Source organism: Sarcophilus harrisii, chromosome 4, assembly GCF_902635505.1.
Source record: "Sarcophilus harrisii chromosome 4, mSarHar1.11, whole genome shotgun sequence".
NCBI lineage: Eukaryota > Metazoa > Chordata > Mammalia > Dasyuromorphia > Dasyuridae > Sarcophilus > Sarcophilus harrisii.
This window is the reverse complement of record NC_045429.1, coordinates 387690861-387717557: the sequence shown is the minus strand read 5'-3', so window position 1 is coordinate 387717557 and position 26697 is coordinate 387690861. Positions and strand designations below refer to the sequence as shown.

At 33.9% G+C, this 26697-nt stretch overlaps 1 protein-coding gene across 1 annotated transcript in view; it reads left to right on the top strand.

Moving 5' to 3' along the window:
- Nucleotides 1-26697, top strand: part of DNAH14 (dynein axonemal heavy chain 14) — a 361979-nt gene that overhangs the window by 308711 nt on the left and 26571 nt on the right. The window contains exons 73-79 of the mRNA XM_031968698.1: nucleotides 7525-7749; nucleotides 9554-9624; nucleotides 11859-12015; nucleotides 14671-14881; nucleotides 16943-17039; nucleotides 19110-19337; nucleotides 24246-24443. Coding sequence (XP_031824558.1) covers nucleotides 7525-7749; nucleotides 9554-9624; nucleotides 11859-12015; nucleotides 14671-14881; nucleotides 16943-17039; nucleotides 19110-19337; nucleotides 24246-24443 — 1187 coding nt within the window. The remainder of the gene's footprint in view (nucleotides 1-7524; nucleotides 7750-9553; nucleotides 9625-11858; nucleotides 12016-14670; nucleotides 14882-16942; nucleotides 17040-19109; nucleotides 19338-24245; nucleotides 24444-26697) is intronic.

Sequence of the window (26697 nt, the reverse complement as noted above, 5' to 3'; positions counted from 1 at the left end):
ATCAATACTCTGTACACTAGAGCACCATTTAAGTGTCTCAGTGGAATTGTCTATGAAGGACCTACGGAAGACCATGAACAAGGATCACACAGGAAAAAAAAGGTTTATTATAAGACAGATTTCAGAAGGTAGAGCCAAGATGTTGGAGAGAATGAAGGAAGTTGTCTGAGTTCTTTCTTCCCTGTTTTCCTAGGAAACAAACCTAATCAAGCTTCTCAATGGATTCTGTAGGGATAGAAGCCACAAAAAGATGGAGTGAAACAATTTTTCAGCTAAAGATTACTTAGACTTTAGGAAAGGTCTGTCTCGCTTGGGTAAAAGGGGAACACAGCCCAGGATGGACTTTGCTGTGGGCAATCTAGCTGGAAGTTCTTAGTTGCAGATCAGACCAGTCACCAAAGCCCTCAGTCCTGGCTCAGCAGCCCAACTAGGTGGCCTCCTATCCCATCATAGAAGGCAAGTCGCAAGGTCCAGAACCACAGCACAATAGGTGTGACTAGGCCAGGTCACCCCAGTGCAGTAGGCAAGCCATCAGCACCACATGGAAAGCCAATGACCAAGTTCCTATCAAACAAAAGAAGCTTGAGACAGTGTCCCCTATACCCTAGGAGTAGACTCAGCTTTTTAAAACAGGCACAAAAAAAAGGCATCCTGACCATAGAACTCAGCTTTTTAAAATGGGCAAAAAAAAAAAAAAAATTAGAAAGCTAATGGCAACAGAGAAGATCAGAATGAATTCAGAAAAGGATAGCAATGGTAAGATGCCTTTGTGTTAAAGCCTCAAAGGGGAACATAAATTAGTCTTGGACTTAAAAAAGTCCTCTTGGAAGAGCTCAAGAAGGATTCTAAAAATCCGATTAGAGAGGTAAAAGAATAATTGGAAAAAGAAATGAATTATACAGAATTATGAAAAAAAAAAACAACAGCTTAGAAAAAAGAAACATAAACATTGAAGAAAAAACTCCTCTAAATGAAAAAAGAGGAACAAAAGTTAACTGAAGAAAATAATTCATTAAATATTAGAATTGGCAAGTGGAAGTTAATGATACTATGAGAAATCAAGAATCAAACAAAATCAAAAGAATGAAAAAACAGAAAAAAATGTAAAATATCTTATTGGAAAAACAATTGACTTGGAAAATCAATCCAGGAAAAATAATTTTTAAATTATTTAACTACCTAAAAGCCATGACCAAAAAAAAAAAAAAAAAAAAAAGCCTAGAAAATATCTTTCAAGAAATTATTAAGTAAAACTGCCTTGATATTCTCAAACCTTAGTGCAAAATAGTAATAGAAAGATTCACCAAATTCACCAATCACCACCAAAGAGATATACCAAAATGAAAGCGCCTAACACTATTGCAGTCAAATTCAAGAATTAACAGGTCAAGGAAAAAATACTGCAGGCATTCAGAAAGAAAAAATAATAGCCACAACCAGGATTACATAGAATTTAGCAGCTTCTACATTAAAGGACTGGAGAGCATGGAATATGATATTCTGAAAAACAAAGAAACTTAAATTACAATCAGAATAAATTGCCCAGCAAGATGGAGCATAAACTTTCAGGAGAAAAGTTAGATATTCAATGAAATAGGGGATTTTCAAACTTTACTGATGAAAAGACCAGAGTTGAACAGAAAATTTGATCTTCAATACAAGACTCAAGAGAAGCATAAAAAGATAAACAGGAAAGGAAAGAAAAATATAAACAAAAACATATTATTCAATAAACTTAAACTTTACATCTCTACATGGGAAAATGATATTTGTAATTCTTGAAAATTGTAATTCTCTTGGGGAAGAAGAATATGTATACACTGAGGATAAATTGATTTTGATAGGCTAATATTAAAAAATGATTAAGGGGTGAAAAAAGAATTGTACTGAGAGAAGAATAAAGGAGGAGGCAGAATAGGGTAAACTATATCACATGAAGAGGCACAAAAGACCTATTACAGTAGAAAGAAAGGATGGATGGAATGAGCATTATTTGAATTTTACTTTCATTGGATTTGGCTCAAAGGAAGAATAACACACTTAGTTGGGTATAGAAGTTTATCTTACCCTATAAGGAAATAGAAAAAGAAAGGTGGGGGAAAAGGGGACAGAGGAGCCTGATAGAAGGGAGGGCAGATTGAAGGAAATAGGGTTCAGAAGCAAAACACTGGTAAGAAAGGATAAGGTGAAAGGAAGGAAAAAGCCAAGTGGGAAAAATAGAATAGAGGGAAATAGACAATTAGCACTTACAGTTGTGAATATGAATAGGATGAACTCTCCCATAAAAAAGAAAAGGATAATAAGTGGATTAAAAGCCAGAATCCTACAATATGTTGTTTACAAGAAACATATTTGAAGCAGAGGGATAATGTAAAATGTAAAAGGCTAAAGCAAAATATATTTTGCTTCAACTGTATTAAAAAAAAGAAGTAGTAGCAATCCTGATATGAGACAAACAAAAACAAAAATAGATTTAATTCAAAAAGATAAGGAAGGAGATTATATCTCAATAAAGGGTACAATAGACAATGAAGTAATAGCAATACTAAACTAGATGCATCAAGTGGTATAGCATCCAAGTTCCTAAAGGAGAAGTTAAATGAGTTTCAGGATGAAATAGAGAGCAAAACAATACTAGTGGGAGATCTCAATCTCAAAGAGGAAATAAAATACTTAAATAACACCATTTTAGAAAAAAACAAATTAAACAAGTTATCAATGAACTCCCTAAGAAAAAATCTTCAGGTCCATATTCTTCAAAATAGATTAAGAAGGAGTCCCATCAAATTCCTTTCATGAGAAAAATATGGTGCTGACACCTAAAACAGGAAGAGCCAAAATAAAGAAAATTAAAGATTTTTTTTAAAAAACGAAAATTATTAATAATGCAAAAAAAATTTTTAAATATAAGCAAAGAGATTTTTGTCTAGCATAAGGCATTATGACCATGTGAGATTTGTACCAGAAATGCAGAGCTGCTTTAATAATTTAAAAACTATCAACATAATTAATCATATCAATAATGAAACTAAATCTCAATAAATGCAGAAAAAGCTTTTGACAAACTACAGCACCTATTCCAATTAAAAACACGAGAACATAGGAATAAATTGAATTTTCTTTAAAATGATAACCAGCATTTGCCTAAAACTATCAGCCAGCATTATATAAAAAGAGAATAATCTAGAAGAATTCCCAGTAAGATCAAGAATGAAACAAAGATGCCTTTTATCATCATCATTAGTAGTAGTATTATTTAGTATTAGAAATGTTAGCTTTAGAAATGAGAAGGAAAAGAAATTAAAGGAAATAGAACAAATAATGAGGAAATAAAACAATCACTTTTTACAGATGATATGATAATATACTTAGAGAATCCTAGAGAATCACTTAAATACTACTTGAAACAGTTAACAACTTTAGCAAAATTGTAGGATATAAACTAAATTCACATACATTATCAGCATTTCTATGTATTACCAACAAAGCCCAGCAGTAAGAGAAAGAGAAATTCCATTTAAAATAACTGGAAACAATATAAAATATCTGGGAATCTTATCTGCCAAGGCAAACCCAGGAAACAATTATAAAACATATTTCACACATATAATGTCAGATCTAAAAAAAAGTTGAAAAATATCAATTGTTCATGGCGATTAGACTGAGCTGATATAATAAAAATGACAATTCTACCTAAATTAATCTACTTAATTCAGTCCCAAAGCAATCAAACTGCCAAAAAATTATTTCATAGAGTTAGAAAGAATAACAATTCATCTGGAAGAATAAAAGGTCAAGAATATCAAGGGAATTAATGAAAAAAATGCAAAGGAAGGTGTCCGAGCCATGCCAGACCTAAAATTGTATTATAAAATGGTAATCATCAAAGCCATGGTACTGGTTAAGAAATAAGAGTGTTGGATCAGTGAAATAGGGTTGATGCACAAGACATAGTAGTCAATGACTAAAGTAATCTACTGTTTGATAAATCCATAGACTCCAGCCTCTGGAGTAAGAGCTTACTACTTAAAAAAAGAAAAGAAAAGAAAAGAAAACTGCAGGCAAACTGGAAAATAATATGACTAACCAAATATAGCAAGATGAATACATTAATTAGATATAAAGAGTGCTACCAAAGCAACAAAGATTAGAAGAAAAGAAGAAATCTGGGAAACATTTTTTTTACAGCCAGTGTTTCTAATAAAGGCTTTATTTCTAAAATATATAGAGAACTGAATCAACTTTATAAAAATACAAGTCATTCCCCAATTGACAAATTTTCAAAAAATATGAACGGGCAGTTTCCAGATGAAAAGATTAATTAAAGCTGTCTATAGTCATGTGAGAAAAAAAAAAGCCTTAAATTACTATTGATTAGAGAAATGCAAATTAAAACAACTCTGAGATACCACCTCACACCTATCAGATTGACTAAGAGGACAAAAAAAGAAAATGATCAATATTAGAAGTGATATGGGAAAACAGGGACACATGCACTCTTGGTAGAATTGTAAACTAGTCCAACCATTCTGAACAGCAATTTGGAACTGTGGGAATGCCTGAATAAGTTGTGGTATATGAATGTATTGGAACACTTTTGTTCTATAAGAAATGACGAGCAAACAGATTTCAGAAAAACCTGGAAAGGCTTTCATGAACTGATTCTGAGTGAAGTGAAGAGAACATTGTACACAGTAATGGCAACATTGTGTGATGACCAACTATGAAAGACTTAGCTCTTCTCCATAATACAGTGATGTGATAACCAAAAGACATGATAGAAAATGTCATCCACAGCCAGAGAAAGAACTATAGAAATTGAATGCAGATCATAGCATTCTATTTTCACTTTTTTAATTTGTTTTTTGTTTTTTCTTTCTCCTAATTTTCCCTTTTGTTCTTATTTTTCTCTCACAACATAACTAATATGGAAGTAGTTTAACATGATTGTGTGTGTATATATAGCCTATATCAGATTGCTTGCTGTCTTGGGCAAGGAAGTGATGGAGGCAGAAAAATTCAAAACTCAAAATCTTACAAAAATGAATGTTGAAAACTATATATATATATAAAATTTTTAAAAATAAATACTATTAAGTGAAAAAAAAAAAAGATGGTGAAAAAGTGAAAAAAAAAGACAACATTGATGAAAGAATATTTAAATTAGATAAACTTCCTGAAGCTTTAAAACATTCAATGATCATAATTGTGTTCTTTCACCACTAGATGGCAATCGCTATCTAGTTGGTAAGGTATGATACTGAATGAGTCTGAATAGGGAAATAGAAGCTAATAGAGAATAAATGAAAATAATAAATGAAAAAAGTAAGAAAAAAGTTACATGTAGATTTTAGGAGTTGGATGAATTCATAATCAAAATATAAGGCAACAACAACACAAAAAGACTACCATTTACTTGGATTCTTAATAATATCCATGGGAGCCTCTTAGAGAGGAATCTAATTGGGCTAATAGGAAAAGAGTTGTCATCAATAAATGTCAACCCCAGAACTCTGGCTGTTGCACACATTTCTCCAGATGCCTCTTGTCTTTGTCAAACAGACAAATAGGAAACACACATAGGACTACCAGGGAGCAAGGGGAAATAAAAATACTTTGTAAAAATAAAGGTTTTTTTTTAAAGCAAATTTTAAAAATTGATGGGAAGCTTTACAACTGAACACAACCATTCCTCTTTCTATATCAGATCCAGCATCGTTTTCCTTTTAATACAACAAGATTTCAAAATTAACAGGTGCAAGTCCTTTGAAACAAAAGCACTGTTTTATTCTGAAGGATAAGATTTATTTGTACCAAGTTATAGCAATCAATTTGTTTGGCTAGCAATAGACAAAGAATCAACAAGGTACTCATAACCTGAAGTAAAGAAGATAAATATTTTTCAACAGGACAAGAGTAAAAACATTTCCTGAAAATGGCAGATACTTAGGTAAACAAAGTAGTCAAAGCATACTAGAATTTTGTTGGATAGAACAAAACATTGTAAAGATTTTCTCCCAAAATCCCAGAAGTTAAAGCCACTGATAGTTACATAAAAGTTTTCACTATATTCATTAAGAAGTTAGCTCTTTTAGATTTCTAATTATATGTAAAATATGTAATTTTATATATTTTATACTCATTCAAGCAACAAAGTATCACAGTGGGATAGAATGTTGACTTGAAGTTAGGAAAACAAATCCAATTTGAGCCTTACCTGTGTGGCCCTAGCCAAGTCATTTAACTTCTATGCCTTACTTGAGATATTATATATACATGCATATATAAACACATATACATATATATGGCACTTTACATTTTATAGTGCTACATAAATGTTACTAACCTAGCTATTATTATTATCCATCTTGTCTAAAGTTGTTCATTATTTTGTGAAAACACAACTTTAACTTAACATTAATCGAGGAAGTAATTCCAATTCCATGGAAACATGATTATTATCTGGAGGTCCTATTCCTGCCCAGGTCAAATTTGGATGACAAAAAGCTCAAAACAGGAAGAAACCAGAAACTTCATCTTCTTTAGAATGGTAATGTGGATTCTTCTCTTAGCAGCTTCCCAGAGTTTCTTACCTAGGAAAGATATGTCGGGGAAGAAGTAGGGAGGAAAGAGAAGTGTTACTCAAACTACATATAGGATTCTCAACAATGAGAATGTTTCAAGTTGGGGTGTGACCTTGGTAGATACTGTATTGGGTCCCTCACAGTTCCATCGCATTCTCACAACTTTCCCTTCTTCCGCAGCCCCTCCAGGTCTCCTAAATTCTGTGATTCATAAACCTACCCAACAGCCATTTTTTTAAATTGGTCTTGACAGTTGAAAAACTTTCTATTATGTTGGAAAATGTTGTAAAACATTATTCATGAATTGGATATAGATTAAACTGATTTCTCTCTGGGGTTCCCTCCAATATCAACCATACCATATGATTCTTTGCAAGATAAGATATTATAATGTACAACTAAGTACATTATTGAAAAGCAAAGTTGGTTAAGGCAAAATTGTGGGAGACAAATGTCTCTATTAGTTTTAAGTATGTCACTGTTCTTTTATAGCACTTACATGGAATTAAATTTTGTTTTTAAGAAATTCCTCCACAGAGGTCCTACTCTAGTATCCCATTATGACATAGTGGTGAAACTAGGTTATCAAAGGATTTTCCAGCCAAAATAAGCACAAATTCTAGTATGTTTTAGCAAACTGGAAAGTCTTTGAATAGGGACTCAGTGTTAGTCAGATATTTTAGCAAAGCTCATTAATAGTAACGTTAGCTTCTTAGTAAGTGATGAATTAGTATGTCCACGGCAACACAGAAAGACCCTATATGTTATATGGATGGGACATAGTATGCATATATAAAGGGAGTACTCATACCAATATATTATATCATTGGCTCCTTGTAGTGAACTAAATGAATCAGATAAAGGTAATTATTTTAAATCTGGGAATAATTAAAAAACAAAAGATCATTATATTCTAATGAGATTTGTATTTCTTTTCCAGAATTCGATTTAGATGAACTCAGAAAAGCTGAGCATCTTTTCTGGCTTTCTGAATCCAGGTTAAAAGAGTGTCAGTTCATCTGCCATCGCATACAATCATTTGCTCTTTTATGCCAATCTCTTTTGACAAATAAATCACAATGGAATTATTTTATGAACAGTGAAGGTACATATTTTCTAATGAGCACACCTTATATTTCCCCAAATTCAAAAGAAAAAGGAGAAGGTAAGAAATTATCTTTTTTCAAATTAAATAAAGCTAATGCTTAAGTTAATAGGCTCAAGCTATAGACTGAGGCCAGGTGACATCTCAAACAATGGAAAAAAAGAAAAGGGTAACTTTAGTCACTTTTAATGAACCAGCTAATATGAGTAAACTACTTAATACCTCATGCCTGTTTTCTCTTTTGTAAAATAAGTTTGCACTCAAAGTTCTGAGATGCCTGTCAATTCTAAATTCTGTGATTGTATATATGCCTCACTTTATATAATATTTCATGTAAAAGGACCATTAATCTATTAAGGGTCATTAATCTGTTGACCAGAGGCAAACAAACTTCCTATAAATGTTATAGCAAGATAGTATTAATTGTACAGTTAAATGGATTTTGAAATATGACAATTTCTTTGCATTTGTATCAGGGTTCTGCTGGAACTATAGTTTCAGCTTGGAAAATTTATCTGCAAATGTGTGTGGGATGAAGATCTTGCTTCATATTTTAACTTTTCACAGAATGGGAAGTATAAAAAAAGTGTAAAAAAAAAAAAGCTTATAATTCAAATAGTCATCAATTGACTTTACTACAGTATAAGTTTCCCAGATACAAGTGCTGTTTTTCTTTGACTTTAGGTTGAATTAATTAAAAAGTATCATCAAGTCTATACCATAAGTTAGTTTTCAAAGCTATTCATTGTTCAATAACAAGAATTGAGTGGGGGAGGAGGGAGGCTCTTCTCATTCAAAAAAATTTCAATCCCATCCTTGAGCTCAAAAAAATCTTAGCAAAACTTCTCCCTCCCTCTCCTAGCTTTTTTTCTCGTTTTGATATGATAGGTATGTACTTGTAATAAAAATAAAAAAATAAATAAATGTTGCAGTACAGAAATACATATGGCCCCTGAAACACTATTGAATTATGATTAAAATTTCAATTTGTAATGCTTCTCAGTTCTGCTCTCTTATCATGAAAGCAGCTACAATACATAAATAAATGAGAATAGCTTTGTCCAAATAAAATTTTATTTTGAAATGTAAAAATTATTTTTAGTTCATTGAGCTATGAAAAAACAGAAAGTAAGCCAAATTTGGCCCATGGGTCATACATAGTTTGCCAACCCTTAGCTTTGCAGAAGGAACACGTTCCACTGAAAATGCATACTCTAATACTCCAATTAAGTCAATACTCTAAACCAATCAAATCAGGGGCTGAAGATGGCAAAAGTCAACAGCTGTTTATTGAAGAAGGATAATGGAAATGTCTTACAGATCAACCAGAGGCAAATTAACAACTGTTATATAACTCAGTGTTAGAAATTTGCATAGGGCCCTTAAAAATCACATAGATAGCCTGTCGTAATTAAATCTTGAACCCAAGGCTTCCAATTCCAAGATCCTGTCTATTTACCATACCAATTGCTTTTCATAATGTTATGGTTATAAATGAGTGTTTACAGTTATTATAAGAAATTCCCCAACTTCCTAGAATAATAATGATATTTTTTCCTGAAATATTTCCCTGACCTAAGGTGTATCAACCAATTATAATACCTGGGAGCCAAAGCTTTTACATATCAGTAAAAATTCATTTCCCCAAACTCTCAAGCAAGGAATAATGTATGGAGAACACGAATAGGGAATGTATACAGAAAAAAATAAAAGGAGTAGTTAATGCTTAATTTTAATGTTACTAAATTTTAAAATTGTATGATTCAAAAAAAATTTTAAAGAACTTACTTTTAAAATGTCTTAACTTAATGATTTAAACTATGAATCTATTCATCTCAACTTTCTCTTCTAAATCTTGATCCAGAAAGTGATTTGGAAGAACAGGAAATAATCTTCCCCTGGGAGAATCTCACTTCATTTCAAAGACTTATATTGGTAAGATATGTGATAGAAAATATAAGAATCTTTGATCTTCTAGGCAAAGTTGGAATACCAACTTTGAATTCTTCAAAACTAAAATATTTCAAGGCAAACATAAGAACACAGATCTTGGCAATACCAATAGTCATTATCTTCTAATAAAGTCCTTTCCAAAGGCTTTTTCTTTTAACAATAATTACTGATACTTTTATGTTGAATAGGAAGAGAGGGAAAAGTGGATTCCCTTCTCTCAGTCATCTTGTCTGGCTCTCCTCCTTCCTTAATGTTAAGATAGTAGATAATGCTTGTACAAATTATACATATGATTCTGTAATTTTTTCCTGGCAAGAAAGGGATAAGCAGTCATCTTTGGAAGTGAAATATAATTTTCCCTGCACAATTCCCTGATCCATGACAGTCTAGAGAACATTTCCTAGGCCTTTCACATCTGTCAGAAACCTTGCTTCTATAATGACTTGCAAATCATTTAACACTTCCACTCCAGATCTCAAGATACTTTTAGTTTAACAACTAAAAAAAAAACCCATTAATTTTCATGCAATCCTTTTAAGGTAAGTTAGAAATATGTTTTAAATATAAGACTTGAAGTAAAGGGGGGGGACTTGAATGCCTTTCTCTCAGTATCTTTAATCTATATTGCTTCTTGAATTGGCCACTCTTAAGACAAGATGAAAAGAAAAGGAGTGGACTAAGAACACAAGATAGATGGTGCAGTAGATAGAATGCTGAGCTTGTAGTCAGAAAGACTCATCTTCCTGAGTTCAAATCTGACCTCAGATATTTACCAGCTATGTGACCCTGGACAAGTCACTTAACCCTATTTGCCTCAATTTCCTCATCTGTAAAATGAATTAGAGAAGGAAATGGCAAACCACTCTAATATTTTTATCAAGAAAACCCCAAATGGGGTCATGAATAGTCATATACAACTCAATGACAACCAGATAATAAATAGCTAGCTCCAGAGCCATAAGAACAACCTCTGATAAATACCTCCTTCACAAATCAATTAGGTCTCTAACTAAATGTCTAAGACTATATATTGCAGAGAAGGTATGTACTGCCTATGGTGAAAGATGTTTCCTATACCAATAAAATCACAGATCTAGTATTTAAGATAGACTATTATCCTAAGGAGAAAAAAAAAATGAGAAGAAAGGAAAAGAAGTATCAGGGGTACCCCAAGGAGCTTTATGTTTGCTCAGAAACCAGATTCCACCACCTCAGAATTAGATTCCACCCAAGAACATCTTTTCTCCAAACTCTTCCACCCACTAAAACATTGATTTAAATAGAAATAAAAGCAATATCCCAGGATGATAGGGGAAAAATACCCATAAAGGAGGAGATAATTATAACTACAAATTAAACTATGAAGAGGAACCAGTTATTTCTGATAGTAAGAAATTATTTTAATGTTTCCAGGACCCCATTATAGTACATTAATCCTTCCTACATGTTATGATAGTAAATGGTGTATATACTTATTGCACAAAGGATTCTATAATTTTTTTTCCTAGTAAGAAAAAAATGTGCAATGATATACATTGGCCAGTAGAGAAGTTATATTAATGACTCAGCCCTAATGTTAGATTCCACCATGCTGGAAAGCCTTTAAGAGTGGTCCCTACAACAGACTCTAGCTACCATCACCAGTATCAGTCATTATCAGGAATGTGATGTACAGAGACAATCAGTGAGTCCTTCCAGTTTCATTAGAGACTGACAGAGCTCTGATATGGTCTTTGAAATCCTAGTATCACTCCATCACAAGAAAATAGAATGAGATAGCAGTAGAAAATTATTTTTCTAGTACTGTGAAAATAGTATATTTTTTTCATTATAAGCTAGTATTATTGTCTAAAACCTACTTTTTTAGAGTTTAGGGTTAGAGCTGGGCCTGAGTCCAGTAGAATGGGCCTAAGTTCAAACCCAGCCTCAGATATTTAACTGCTACATGACCTCCAGCAAAAACTCTTCCCTTATGGAATTTTTGCATCCAGAATAGGGTCCTAAGCTGGTAAATGTGAAAGAGCCACAGGCTCTGTCAGGAATAGTGGTTATGTTGTTAATACTACAAATATTAAGGACAAATTTTAAAAATGTCAGGTTAGAAGAGTAACTGAGTGTTAATGCTGAATTACTATATAAGCATGTTCCTATTGCATTTTTATTTGAAGTGACATTTCTCAAGATCATGTTTGCATTTTTTCCTCTTTTATTTTTAGATAAAAATCCTTAAACCAGGATCTTTAAATAATTCTGTGCAAAGATTTGTTACTGAAAAATTGGGATATAATTATCTTCATACAGCTGGAATTAATTTAAAGGAAGTGTTTAGAGAGTCTAGTGCCAGAATTCCACTAATATTCATCCATTCTCATGGTGAGCTATATTATAAGTATACTGATGATATTTAAGATTCTCATTCTCCTCGGTGATAGAGACTATAAGCACATACTACCACATCTAGATAAAATATAGTGTTTTCAGAAAACTTGTTTAGTGATATGAGATACAGGATTAATATTGAATTTATAAAATGTATGTAAAATTTGTGGACAAATTATAATTTATCATGTGATAAGAAAGAAAAGCAATTGAAATGATACTAGCTTATGAATCTGGAAATTTGTGGAAAATCTCCAATTTGTAAGTAAGGAGCCATAAAACTTTGGGCCTATCATCTTTTGATGTATCCTTATATCTGAAATTAGAAGATTGGACAAAAAGTTCTCTAAAGACCCTAAAAACTCTTAAATTCTATAAACCTCTGAATTCTAAGGTTCCTCCTCCCTTATCCTCTTGCCTCTAAATCCTTCTGCAGTATTTGGCACAGTAGATGAACCTCACCTTTCTCTTCTACATTTTCTCCTCTCTTGACTCTTGACTCTCTGTGGCAAGACTCTTACTGTTCCTTTTCTACCTTTTCCCATTTCTATCTGTTATTACTCCTTGCTATCTTTTACTGGGTCATTATCCTTCTCCCAATTTTTAAGTGAGTATACTTCAAATTCTTCTCCTCAGACTTTTGCTCTGTCTAAAATTTTAACCTTAAAGATTGCTTCTACATGGATTCAATTGTGACCACCATTCATTCACTTGACTCCCAATTCTATTTACTCAGATCCATTGTCTCCCCTAAAATTTAGTCTTGCACCTTCAATTGCCTGTTGTGTTTCAGTGGCACCTTTGACTCAGCATGTCTGAGTTTATCATCTGTCCTAGACATGTCACACCCTCCTTCAACTTCTGTTCTTTTTACAACTTTCCACTTTTTTACAACTATTCTTCTTACAACTTCTTTCTGTTGAAAACAACACCATCTTCCCAATCACTGAGATTTAAAGTCTTGGAATCAGCTTCCATTATTCTCTTGCATGTATAACCAAGCAATGGATCTGGAGTCAGGAGAACTGAAGAGTTCAAATCTAACTCCAGACACCGATTTGCTGTGTGACCCTGAACAAGACACCAAATTCTGTCTGCCTTAAGTTTCCTCAGATGTAAAATGGAGATAATAATAACACCTACATTCCAAAGTTATTGTGAAGATCAAATGAGATACTTGTGAAACACTTAACTTGACCTGAAGTCAAAAAGATCTCAGTTTAAATCCAGCCCCAGACACTTACCAGATATAACTCTGGACAAGTCACTTAACCTTTATTTTCCAGTTCCATATCTGTAAAATGGGGACACATAGAAGAAGAAAATGGCAAATCATTCCAGTATCTTTGCCAATAAAATACCATGGGTGAAGTCATGTATAATCACACACCACTGAACAATAAAACAATCCTATAAAATGAAAGTGACAGATTGGATAAGAAAACAAAATCTCACAATCTGTTGCTTACAAGAAATATATCTATGAAGCAAAGACATACACAGAATAAAAATGAGGGCCTAAAATTAAATTCATTATGGATCACATAAATAGAAAAAAAATTAAGAGTTGTGTTCATACTATCAGACTAAAACCAAAACAAAACACAGTATAAAAAGATAAAACTATATTATGTTAATAAAAATAATAGACAAATCAATCAATATCAATATTAAACTTATTTGCTCCATCTAAATCTAAATTCACAATAACATTTTTAAAATTAGCTGACTTAAAAAAGACATAATAATACAATAATAATAGAATTATTTAATGTGCCTCTCTCAGTTATACAAATCTAACAAAGATAAACAAAAGAGAAAATTTAGAATTGACCAAATTGCTAGATAAATTATGACATAATATCTTCTAAACCGGACTGCTAAAGAATATATGTACATCTCAGGACCACATGAAACTCTGGCAAAAACTAACCTTATATTAGAATACACAATTAAAAGTTAAAAAACGCCATTAATCATATTCTTTAGGACAGATAGTTGGTGCAGTAGATAGAGCACCAGCCCTGAAGTCAGGAGAACCTGAGTTCAAATCTGACCTCAGATACTTAACACTTCCTAGCTCTGTGGCCCTGGGCAAGTCATTTAACCCCAATTTGCCTCAGAAAAAAAAAATCATATCTTTTACAGATAAGTTCAAAATAATCAGTTCAAAGAGCAAAACAAAAGATCTAGATTCAAATGGAAGATTTAATAATGAAATTCTAAATAATAAGCGGGTCAAAGAATAAATCATAGAAATGAATGATAATTATGTAGAAAAAAATGATAATGATGAAACGGCATACCAGAATTTCTGGAACACAGCTAAAGCAGTTCATAGGCCTAATACATATACTAACAAAAAAGGAAAAGAGAAGATTCATGAACTAAATATGCATTTTAAAATTAGAAAACCAATAAATAAACAGATCTAAAATAAGTACAAAAAAGGAAAATATAAAAATTGGAGAAATAGAAAAACTGGAAGTGAAAAAGACTGAAGAAATGATAAATAAAACTAAAAGTATCTTTGTATCCATAGCACTCAGAACAGTATCTTATATGCACAATGTAAGCATTGAATAAAAGTCTCCCATTGAATTGAGTTTAATTTAATTTAATGAAATTATATTCAATGTTGTTATACAGGAACAGATCCGACAACTCTCCTGCTGAGATTTGCACAGGAGATGAAAGGAACTACAGATCATGTGACCATGATTTCTTTGGGACGTGGTCAAGGAATTAAAGCTGAAGAATTGATCTACAAGGCAAAAATAAAGCAGGGCCAATGGGTCTTTCTCCAGAACTGCCATCTTGCTGCATCCTTTATGCCAAGATTGTGTACAATTGTTGATGGGTGAGTTCTTTTAATTTGTTTACCCAATTTGAAGCATCAGATTAAATTTATTGCTTAAAAAAAAAAAGTGAAAAGTAAATGACTATAAATCTATACTGTGATATTAGTGATCAAAGCCTGTTAGCATTTATAAGATGGAAAGGGGAATTAAAGATATCTTGCTATGAAAAGACTAGTATATCCTTGAATAATTAAAAGTGCCTTATATGAGACTGATATATCCAACTGTCATTTTCATATATACCACTAGAAAACTATAGCTCATTTTAAAAAATTTATTTATTTAAAGTTTGTTCAGATCTGATCACTTCAGTTTGATCAGTAGTGATTTCAAGTCACAAAATGCTAAAATCTATAATAGCAAAATCATCCCAGGTTTTATGTTTTAAAAAAACAGCATGAATTATTAGTCTTCCTTCCAATACTGATGAGTATTCCTAGGCATATACTAAAAACTATTTCCTGTATTGGGTCTTCAAACTGTGGGACACAGTTATGTCCTAGCTAGTCTTCACCTCTCTGGCTCCACACATTTTCCCTTTCATAGAATTCAGTTTTGCATCCCAATGTGACGAGTGAAAGATGAAATGACTGAGAAAGGTTCAATCTTCCAAGCATATTGGCTTATAAGCAGTATATGCCCACTGCCTAATTCTAAATACAGGGGAGACAGACATATACATTAAAAATAACAAATTAAAGAAAGCAAATTAATTAAAAGGAAAAACACAATATTAGGCTATCTGATTCCTAATTGGAGGAATGATTAGAGACTTTCTAAATGGGAGGGGAAAAGTAAACAGGGACAATTCCCTGATTCAGAAAAAGAGGTGGCGTACTCCTTGCAAATGTGTACAAACAATCCAAAGAACTTGGAGGCAATAAGTGACTGATGAGGATTTGATCAGGCCAGTTTTCAGATGTCACATGAATTGTGAGAAAACTCCTTGCATCCATCTTTGGATCTGGCTGGGATTTTGGTCAGCATAACCAAGGTCCTTGGTTAAGGGTCTCTAAAAGCAAGTAGAGGTCGTTCAGTTGCCCAGCAGAGCAAGGTTCAAATAATGCAGTAAGGTTTTCTCCCAATTCCCACAATTGAATCAAGTTTTCTCACAAGGTAGAAATTGAACTGGACCCATAATTGAACAGAAACTACTTTCAGAACTAAACTACTTTCAGAATTGAATCCCAAGATGAAGTCAGTATGGTTCACTCAATTCCCATAATTAAACGCTTCCTCTCCTAATTCTTTCAATTCCCTAACCAAAAAAAAATTCCCAGAAATTCGATCTCTGCATCCTGTACTGGTATAAATGAAATTTAATTGACTGTTTTTTAACTGAACTGCAATCAACATCTGAGATTAATGACATATTGTTTGACAGATTTACATTTATAAAAATATGTAGGACCCACTTAATACTAATTCAACTTTCCTGGTCAAACCATGACACTTAAAGAAATTAGGAAACCTGGCAGGTGCTCTAAGCCCAATGTCCCTCATCTTTACATCACCCTTCCCAACATACACCTCCAACCCCCAACACACACACACACACACACACACACACACACACACACACGGAGTAGTGCCTTTATTCTTTCAGAGGCAGTTTTGATTACACAGCAAATAAATATTAGCTAGATACAATATTAATTATAGCCGCTAGAGAGCACCATAATTGAGCTAGACCTTTTCAGTTTTTCTGACATACTTTCCTGAAAGATAATTCTTTCCTAAAAAGTGGCAGCCTCCTTACCCCTTTTACAAGCGATGCCCAGCATTGCAGCAATGCTCAGGCTCCCCTTCCTGCAGATTCTGGGTTGTCAATTGTAGGAAATTTACAGAGGAAAAATAATGCAAAGAAAAAGAAACTTCAATTTGCTCCTTAAAATTGAGGAAGACTTGTAGAATATATGCAAATAGTTGTTAGCCAAATAAGAAGGATCTTTGATATTAAAATGATCTCTCATATGTGTTATATAGCTCAATAATGCTACGAAACTTTTCCTTTGTTTTGTTTTTCATATTAACAATTTTACAAATTAATTATGTTGCAGATTTAATTTTTCAAAACTAGATCCTGACTTTAGACTGTGGTTGAGCTCAAAACCAGACAGTTCCTTCCCTGTAGCTATTCTGCAGAAGAGTTTGAAGGTAAGAATTGTGGGTTTTGGTGGGGAGGGGATGGAAAGGGATTCAAATTGTGGGAAATTCCTATTGTGAAAACTCCCCTCACCATTCATCAACACAGACCAGAAAATTAACTTGCAACTTGTAACAGTCTTAGAAAGTGCCAGAGGTACTAGGAAGTGACTTGTGCAGCTAATTTCTGTCAGAGCCAGGATTTTAACTTAGCTCTCTATAGAGATTCCAAGGCTAGAATTCTATCAATTATGAAAGGATGCTTCTCAGGTGTTAAAAAAGAACAAATTTAAATATTGACAGAAGAACCCAGTGTAAGTGCTGAAGATTTTAAATCTTTACTTTGAGGCAAGATGGAGGGAAGGTTTGATGCTATCAGTCATTCAGCATGTAGGAAGGAGTTTTTACAGTTTAAATTGCTTATGTTTCACATAACTGTGGCACATTCAGAATTATTAGGAACTGAGTATTCCATTTGAGGAGGATTTCTAACCTTGCTTTTGCCATTTGACTTGGTATTTATAAAATCCGTGAGAATTTATGAGCAAGTAGGAAAATGAGCATTTACTTAGTGCCTTCAGAATGCAGAATGTTCTGCAGAGTTATGGGAAATTAAAATGTAAATTAAAAAGGGTCCAAGTCAGGTGTGTACTGGTAAGTAGATAGGGGGAAAATATGCATAGGGACAACTTTTAAGTTTAATCTGAATTGGTAACTTTTTCTACATTACTTTCTTAAGTTTGCACAATCAACAAAGCAAAAAATCAAGCCCCCTGATTTGTAGCATTTCCTGATTTCTTAGTTGTAAATGATTGCCCTGCAAATTTAACAAGATTCTCAGAAGCTAGTTCAGACTGACTCCATCACAGTTCTGGCCTTAGTTCATCTAGGTGACAATCTTTTTGTTTGTTTGTTTGTGGTTTTTATTTTTTTAGTTGAAAATCTAATAGGGAGAAACAAGGTGAAATTACTTATATTATTTATAAACAGTGCTTATGAAATATCTATCAAAACATAGCTTAAAGTATTGAACTAAAAAAATCACAACTTAGAATTATCAGTGGATTTTATCCATCTTTTTTTTATACCTGGCCCCCCTTTACCATGAAGTTCACCTTGCCTAAGTCTCAACAGTACTAAAAGATTCAATTGGTATAGCCAAAGAATCCAGGCAAACAAACAAGTGGTCTTTTTAGTGAAAGAATCTACCAAACTAACTGATTATAATTGGTCAATGATAAAATCCAGTTATAGTTAAAAGAAATGAGCATTTAATATTTGTTTTAAACTTTGATAAAAATGGAGAAAGCATAAAGGAAATTTCATTGAGAAGAAGTCCCTAACATACACAGGAAGTTTTAATTTTAATTGCATTTTCTTGAAAATAAGGACCTCTCCCACTACAGTTAGACCATACCACCCCAAGGAAATCAGCAACAACACCAAGTCTAACTGTTTTGTCATCTCTCCCAGTCCCTTCTTCTGGCATCCCTAAGTCATTGTCTCTCTCCAAAGGCCTCTTCCTAAGGAAACAAGATCTGGATCCTGTCATATTATTTCTTGGAAGTCAAAACAACTGTTTTCTCCCTTTCTTAGCAACTCTGCCCATCTTGTAGCCAATCAGAAACTATAAATCATTCTTTCCACCAACGAAGAGAGTCTTATACCAATACTCAGGATATGTATGTATGTGTGTGTACATATATATATTTATACATATATATGATATATATAGATACATTTAATATGTTATATATAGTGTGTATGTATATATATATATATATATATATATATATATATATATATACCAAGATTTTTGATGTGCCACTAAGTCCTGTAAATTTTATTCAAAATTCCTGTACTAAGTTATAGTATGTCTGCAATTATGCCAGAGGTTGAAGATACAAAGATTAAAAAATAATAAAGTACTTCCCTCTAAAAGCTTTAAGGAAATTGACTGATCACTTATTAGTAAATTTTCTATCTTTGTTAATGCCAAAAAAGAAAAAAATAAATTAACTTTAGATGTAGAGGTATGAAGAACATTACTTTCATCTAGCTTTTATTTCTCATTCTCTAAAGATAACAGTAGAATCTCCCCAGGGTGTGAAAGCAAATCTCCTTCAGTCATTTGGATATCATGGCAGTGGAGAGGTAACAGAAGAGATATATGAGAACACTAAATGTGGACCATCATGGAAAAAACTTTTATTCAGCATCTCTTTCTTCAATGCTGTAGTCAATGAAAGAAAAAAGTATGGAACATTAGGCTGGAATGTCCCATATGAATTTAGTTCTTCAGATTTGGAGGTGAGTATAGTTTGGGAATTTTTTTAAAGATAAGATCCTATTAATTCCTTGATACCAAAACCTTTTCTAATTAGATAAAAGCCTCTCAATAGCTTGGATATGAGGAGGAGTGCATGGAGAATTTAGTAAGAGATAGTGAGAAGTCAAGGATGATACTAGACTATAAGTCTGAGGGTCTAAGAGGATGGTTGTATTTTCTACAATAATAGGAAAGTCATGATGGAGGAAGCTTTAGAGAGAAAGATAACGTCAGTTTTGAACAGTTGGAGTTTAAAATCTTCCCAAGTTCAAATCTAGCCTCAGACACTTAGTAGCTACATGACTGTGAGCAAATTAGTTAACCCCATTTGCCTCCAATTCCTCATCTGTAAAATGAGGGGAAGGAGGAAATGGCAAACTAGTATCCTGACCAAGAACACTCCAAATGGGGCCATGAAGAGTCACACACCACTGAAAATTGACTGAACAACATGCCTAATAAACATCTCATTCAAAAATAGCTAAAACTCAGTTGGAGAGATGAGATTGAAGGTCAACAGAGTTTAGGAAAGGATAGGTGGATCTAAGAATCCTCAGCACAGAAATCCATAAGAACTGATAATCTTATCAGTGAAGTAATATAGGAGAAGAGAAAAGATCCCAGGACAGAATCCCTAAAAGATACCTATAGTATAGTATAGAGGGCATGATCAGAAAGAGGAACCTGCAAAGGAGATTGAGAAAGAATGGCCTAATAGGAGAAGAGCTAGGAGATAATGATGTTCTGAAAACCTAGAGAGATTAAGGGGAAGAAAATGATCAACCACCTCAAAGACTGCACAAGAGTGAAGGAGAAGGAGAACTGGCAAAAAAAAAAAAAAAAAATCATTGGGTTTGACAATTAAGAAACCATTGGTAACTTTGGAGAGAGAAGTTTCAATAAAATGATGGGATCAGAAGCCAGATTGTAAAGGGTTAAGAATAAAGTGAGAGGGGGAAAAAGCAGAGGCATTTATTGTAGACAACCTCCTCAATTAGTTTGGTCACAAAGAACAGAAAAGATATGGGATAATAGTAGATTTGGAAGGATTAAGTGAGGATTTATTGAGGATGGGGAAACAAGGACATGATTGTAGGAAATAGGCAAGGAGCCAGTTGCCAAGGAGAGAGTGAAGTGATAGAATGGGGATGACAGAGGACAGTATGATGGAGGAAACAGGATGGAATGAGATCTCTTGTGGGGCTAGAGTGGTTTGTTTTGATGAGGAGTAAAGCCATCTCTTCAAGTGAATCGGAGTAAAGAAGAAAGCAGTGGCAGAAGGCATCTGAATGGTGTGCGTTTAAAAAAGAAGGTCATGGTGAATCACCTCAGTTTTTTGTGATATATGAGGCAAAGTTCTCAGCTGAGAGAGTTGGGGGAAGGGGAGCCATGGAAATTTTGAATAGGGATGAAAAAGTTGAAAGAACTCCATAAGAAGGATTGCCTAGCAGCAGTGAAGACCCCTTTAAACTTGTATAACATAAATGTGTAGTGAATCAATCAGAAATCAATCAGAAAATTTGATGATTTTCTCCACCTTTATTCAACACATATCTAGAAGCAAAGGCAGCAGTTAAAAGGGATCCCAGACTGAGACTTGGTAGGATGTAATCAGAGATATTAGAAAGAAGCCAGGGATTCAAGAGAAAAAATGTATCTCATCAAGGGGTCAAGATGGGGAGAAAAGGAGAGAGTGGCTAGTGAAGGAAACATGATCTGGGAGAGCACTGAAGGATTAAGGGAATGGAGGTCACAGAAGACAAAGAATAGTGTTTGGTAAAGGAAGGCAGAGGAAGAAAATGAAAGTCAATAGATTATGGTCAGGTAAAGGTTTTTGGGAATGCTTGAACATCATGGAGGGTGTGCATTTATAGATCAAGGGTATAATTTTTGTGTGTGTGGCTGAGGTAGGGGAGAGAAATAGGTCATAAAAACTGAACAAGAGTGGTTAGAATCAATATGTATATGGAAGTTCCCTAGTATGAAGATAAGAATAAGCAAGGAGAAGAAAATTGGGAATCAGGTATTGAACTCCTTGAAAATGGAAGGAGAGTCAGCAATGCAGTGATGCAAGACAATTCCAATGAAGTTGGAATAGAAAATGCCTTCTGCATTCAGAGAGATAACTATGGAAACTGAATGTGTATTGAAGCATAGTATTTTCACCTTTGTTTTTGGTTTTGTTTGTTTTTTGGGGGAGGGGCAGATTGTTTGCTTTTTCTTTCTCATGATTTTTTCCCTTTTAGTCTGATTTTTTTTTTTTGCACAACATAAATAAACATAGAAATGTTTAGAAGTATTGTACATGTATAACCTATATCAGATTGCTTGCTATTGTGGGGAAGGAGGAGAAAAAATTTGGAATACAAAATCTTACAAAAATGAATGCTGAAAACTCTCTCTCCGTGTATTTGGGAAAATAAAACACTATTGAGAAAAAGATCCAAAACAAAAAGGAGAGAGATATATAATGGAAAGAAAGTGACCTAGCAGTCTATAAACTACAGGATTTTGATTGGACAATGTTTATAAATGATATGCCTATTTATTTGTAAATGATTTGCTTGTTCTACTCTACTAAAAATTTTGAATATTATAAACCCCATACAAAAAATGAAAAGGATGAGATGAAGATGAAACAATATTTACTTAGCAATAGTACAAAAAAAAAAAAAAAACCCTACACTATTGAAAATGACATTTTTAATGGGAACAGGAAGAGGTCTTTTCATGTGTTAATAAGGTAATTTGGAGATTAATGGCTTAGATTATGGCTAAAGTTCCTTCCATTACTTAACATTCTGTACTTGCCAATAATAAAGATAAGCTTCAAGTATTTAGTAGTTCTGTAGTGCCTTAAACTACCAAAGTAATGAGTAAGTGATCCATGCAGATAGCCTTTCATTTCTTTTACGGGTTTTTGTTTCCAAGATTAATAGTTTAGCTAAAGGTAATAGAAAAATCTTAAAAAATTCAGGTTTTGGTTCCAGTTTTCACCCTTACTAGGTTTTGTCACTAAAACTCTGAGCCATGCAGATTCCTCATCTGCACAAGGCGGTTAATGGGACTTGAGTTGCCCATCTCTCAGGAATGTTGTGAGACAATCCGCTGAGTACAAAAAAATGAAACTTGTTATCACTTGTGAGTTTTCCTGTCTTAGCCAGATTCGCCTTAATGTTCAGAATGGTCTCAGAAACATCCTTCGTGGCCCCTTGTGCTGCCTATGGATACGTAACAGAAAGAAAGAAACAGAACTCGATTAAGCACCTACTACCACGTGCCAGAGGCAGCTGGATGGTGCAGTGAAGAAACAGAGAACTGAGTTCAAATGTGACCTTAGACACTAACTGTGTGACCCTGGCCAAGTCACTTCACCCTGTTTGCCTCAGTTTCCTTGACTATAAAATGGGCTGGAGAAGGAAATGGCAAACCACTCCAGTATCTTTTCTTGACAAAGAACCCTCATAGAGGATCAGACACAACCAAACCTTAACAACTATATACCAGATACTAGACTAAACACTTTATTATCTCAAAAACGGAAGAGAGGTGCTATTATTATTCTCATTTTACAGTTGGGAAAACTGAGGCTATACATAGGGTTCAAATTTAAACTCAGATTCTCTTGACTCTACTTCCAGTACTTTCTTTCCTGAATTGCCTAGGTGCCTAATACTTTAAGCAAATTATTATTTAAAAAGCTCAATCTGAAGGGGGAAAAAAAGAATTTCTTCAAGTCTTAATTTAAATGTTTCGAGGTCATTTAAAGCACTGGTCCCCTCCATTAATATGAGATCTATGAGTTCATTAGTTATGTTACTAATAATATAATTTGGAAGTTTGGTTTGGGGGATGGGGGTTGGAGAGCCCATTCAGACTTAGGATTTCATTGGTGTGGAGACTCATCAACAATTCACCCGTGAAATTATAGTTGGAAACAGTTGCCCAAAACCCCTGTGAAATCTGCCCATGATCACAAAGCTAGTATAAAAGGCAGAACTTGAACCCAATCCAATGGATCTTTGTGTGTCTCATTCTGTCTCTCTCTCTCTGTCTCTCCTCTCTATTTCTCCTTTTCTCTCTGTTTCTCTCTCTGCCTCTCTCTTTTAATCTCTCTCCTCCTTTCTCAAATGCTCTTCCCCTTCAAATCTTTTCTTCCAATCTCTATATCTCTTTTTCTCCCTCTCTCTCACCATAGTAGTTATTTTATGAAATTCATCTTTTCTTTTAAACCACCTGACTGTTTTGTATGCAAGATGTATAAATTTGATTTGCTTAAAAAAACAGAATTCTTATCCAGATATCCCATATGTAATTTGGTAAAGTCGTATATACATAGAGAGCCACTAACTTCCCATTAAATTATTCAAATATTTCTTTCTTTGCCAAGGGATTCTTTGTCAATGTCTCATAGGCAGGGTGATCAATTTTTGAAATGCTTGGCTTCAGATTTAACACAGTATCATTCCCAAGACTGTAGAGTAGTGCCAAAGGCATAAAATCATAAATTTAGAACTGGAAGAGATTCTAAAGGCTGTCTCTCAACACCATCCCCTATCAGGTTGAGCAGACTATGTCCCAGACTGGTGGAATGAATTGCAGGAGGTCGAATTGGCAGAGGCCTATCTGAACCTAGCTTTCCTGACGAAAATCAGTGCTCTTTCCACTCTCTAGTGTTAGAACAGTCACCTAAGACAAGATTCTACAGAACTTCTGATACATCAAGGATCCAGGGAATACTACCCCAGAAACCAAAAACTATTCTCTTATTGTCTATCCTACAGAGGTCTTTGAAAACTTAAGGTTCTCCCTCAAAAGTCCATCTAAATAAAGTCAAGAAGTACATTTAAAATGAAAACTGTGACTTAATTTAAATTCTTTCTTGAAAGGTCACCATCAAAATGTTGACAATTCTCCTGGCTGAAAAGTCAGAAATTCCTTGGGAAGCAATATATTATTTGACAGGAGAAATAATTTATGGAGGCCGAGTGACAGATTGCTGGGATAGGCTGTGCTTACTAGCGCTTCTAGAAAAATTTTGTAATCCTGATGTGTTGAAGAAAGACTTCAGTTTTACTGATAATGGGGTAAGAAATGTATTTTTTCTAATATTTCTAATTTTTAAAAATCTTTTAGGCTGAATTTTGTCATATGGATTTTATTGACAAATATCCATTATTGTAATCATCAAAAAGCATTTAATAAATACTTCATTGGAAATTACACCAGACTTTGGTGCAATAAAGAACTACTTTAAGACACAAATGAAGAAGATACTAGCTAAGTACTCTCCTGTTCATCCTGGATATGAGAATGCTCCAGGCTTCTTCACCCTCAGTTTCTTTGCTTTTTCTCCATCTTCTTTCTTCCCTCTAAGTCTGCTTTATCTTCCTCCTGAGGGAGCAAAGATAATAAGTTGGTAAGTATTCAGTGATAGCTGGCTCAGAACTAAAGGAAAAGCTTACTTCTAACCTTGGAATATTACCATTCATTTTCAATTGATACAATTAATCGACAAGTATTTATTAGGCACCTACTATGTGCCAGGACCCAGAGATACAAATATAGTAAATTCTGTTAGAACACATGTTTTGAAAACATGAATTTATTTCAGTGATTAATATGTTAGGAAACTATTTGAGTAAGATATGAATTTTGCATTTGCTTATTGCAATTTTATCTGCAAGAACTATTAACTACAAAAAACTACAGTACTTCATAATAATTAACAAACTTCAGCCCTTGTGCTCATTTCCACAATTAAACTTCAGATTTTTTTCAAGTTTAAGTATTACATTTATTGTATGTTTTCCAATACGATAGAATCTTTGAGTGGAGGAAAGCTAGTCTACACCCACATATTCCATCCCCCAAACCCTACCATCTTCCATGGCTTCCTGGCGTTGGCAGAGGACAACAATCCTCCCCCCCTTCTCTCCCCACACACAAGCTTCTGGTTAGCCCCCGGCCATTGGGACCTGGCCTTTGGGATCCCAGACCCAGGCTTATTTAGCAGCACTTCAGGTTCATGGAGACCACTATTATTTATTATAATATTTATATTTCTTAATTGTTTAACATATATAAAATCATGCTGCCATTTTTATTAAGTTCTTAGCATTTTTGTATATGTCATTGACAAGATTATTGAATGATGTACCCCAATACTGAATATAATAAGATGGAATTCAATAAGATAAGTATAAAGTCTTAAATTTTGGTTAAAAAAATCAGCTCCACAAGAAGTACAAGATAGAAGTATAGTCATATAATATTTTGTCAGAAAAGATCTGGGGGGGGGGTATAAACTCAATATGAATCAACAGTGTGATGTGGGGGTAAAAATTTATGAATGCCATTTTGGGTTGCATTAAGAGAGTGGCTTATAGCTTACAGCTTCCCTTAGGGAGGAAGAATAGTTTGTATTCTACCCTAATCAGAGTTTTGTGTTCCTTTATGAGTTCAACAGCTTAGGAAAGACTTTGATAAACTGTGGAGTGTCCACAAGAGGGCAAGCAGGATAATTAAGTGTGTTGAGTCTGTGGTTTAGGAAGAGTTCCTTTGAAGGAACTGGAGATGTTTAGCATAGAGAAGACCAGGAAGGAAGGATACACATGACAGCTATCTTTAGGCATTTAAAGGATTGACATGTACAGGAGAGATTACATTCCAGTCAATCAACAAACATTTATGTCTACTTTGTGCCTGACAAAATCCTTTGTTTGCCTTTTAAAGCCCTTCATAATGTGATCCCTTTCTACTTACTCAGCCTTCTTATATCTAACTCCCCCTATGTATTCTGAGAACACTGGCTTCCTTGGTGTTCCTTGCACAAGACACCACATTTCCTGCCTGTGATTTTTTTATTGACTACCTCCCATCTCTGGAATGCACCCTCTCCTCATGTTTGACCCCTCATTTCCCTTATTCAAGTCCCAGATAAAATCTCACTATTTACAAGAAGCCTTTCCCAATCTCCCTTAATGCTACAACTTTCACTCTACTTTTTCCTGTAAATAATAACTACTGTTATTGCCTCCCACCTTAGATTTTGAGCTCTTTGAGGGTCAGCTCTTAGCACAGTGTCTGGCACATAAAAGGAACTTAAATGCTTCTTGACTTGACATGATTCAAATACCCTTTTCTATTCTTAAGATTTTCTTTCTACTTCACTTAGTACTCCTCTGCCATCTTTTCTAGTTCCTCTTTTTTCCTCCTCCCCTTAAATTTGGTGTTCTCCAAAGATCAATCCTTAGGGCCAGACAGATAGACAGAGACAGAGAGATGAAGAGTTAGAGAAACGTGGAGAGAATTAAGCATGGGAAACATTTTGAGTCTTTA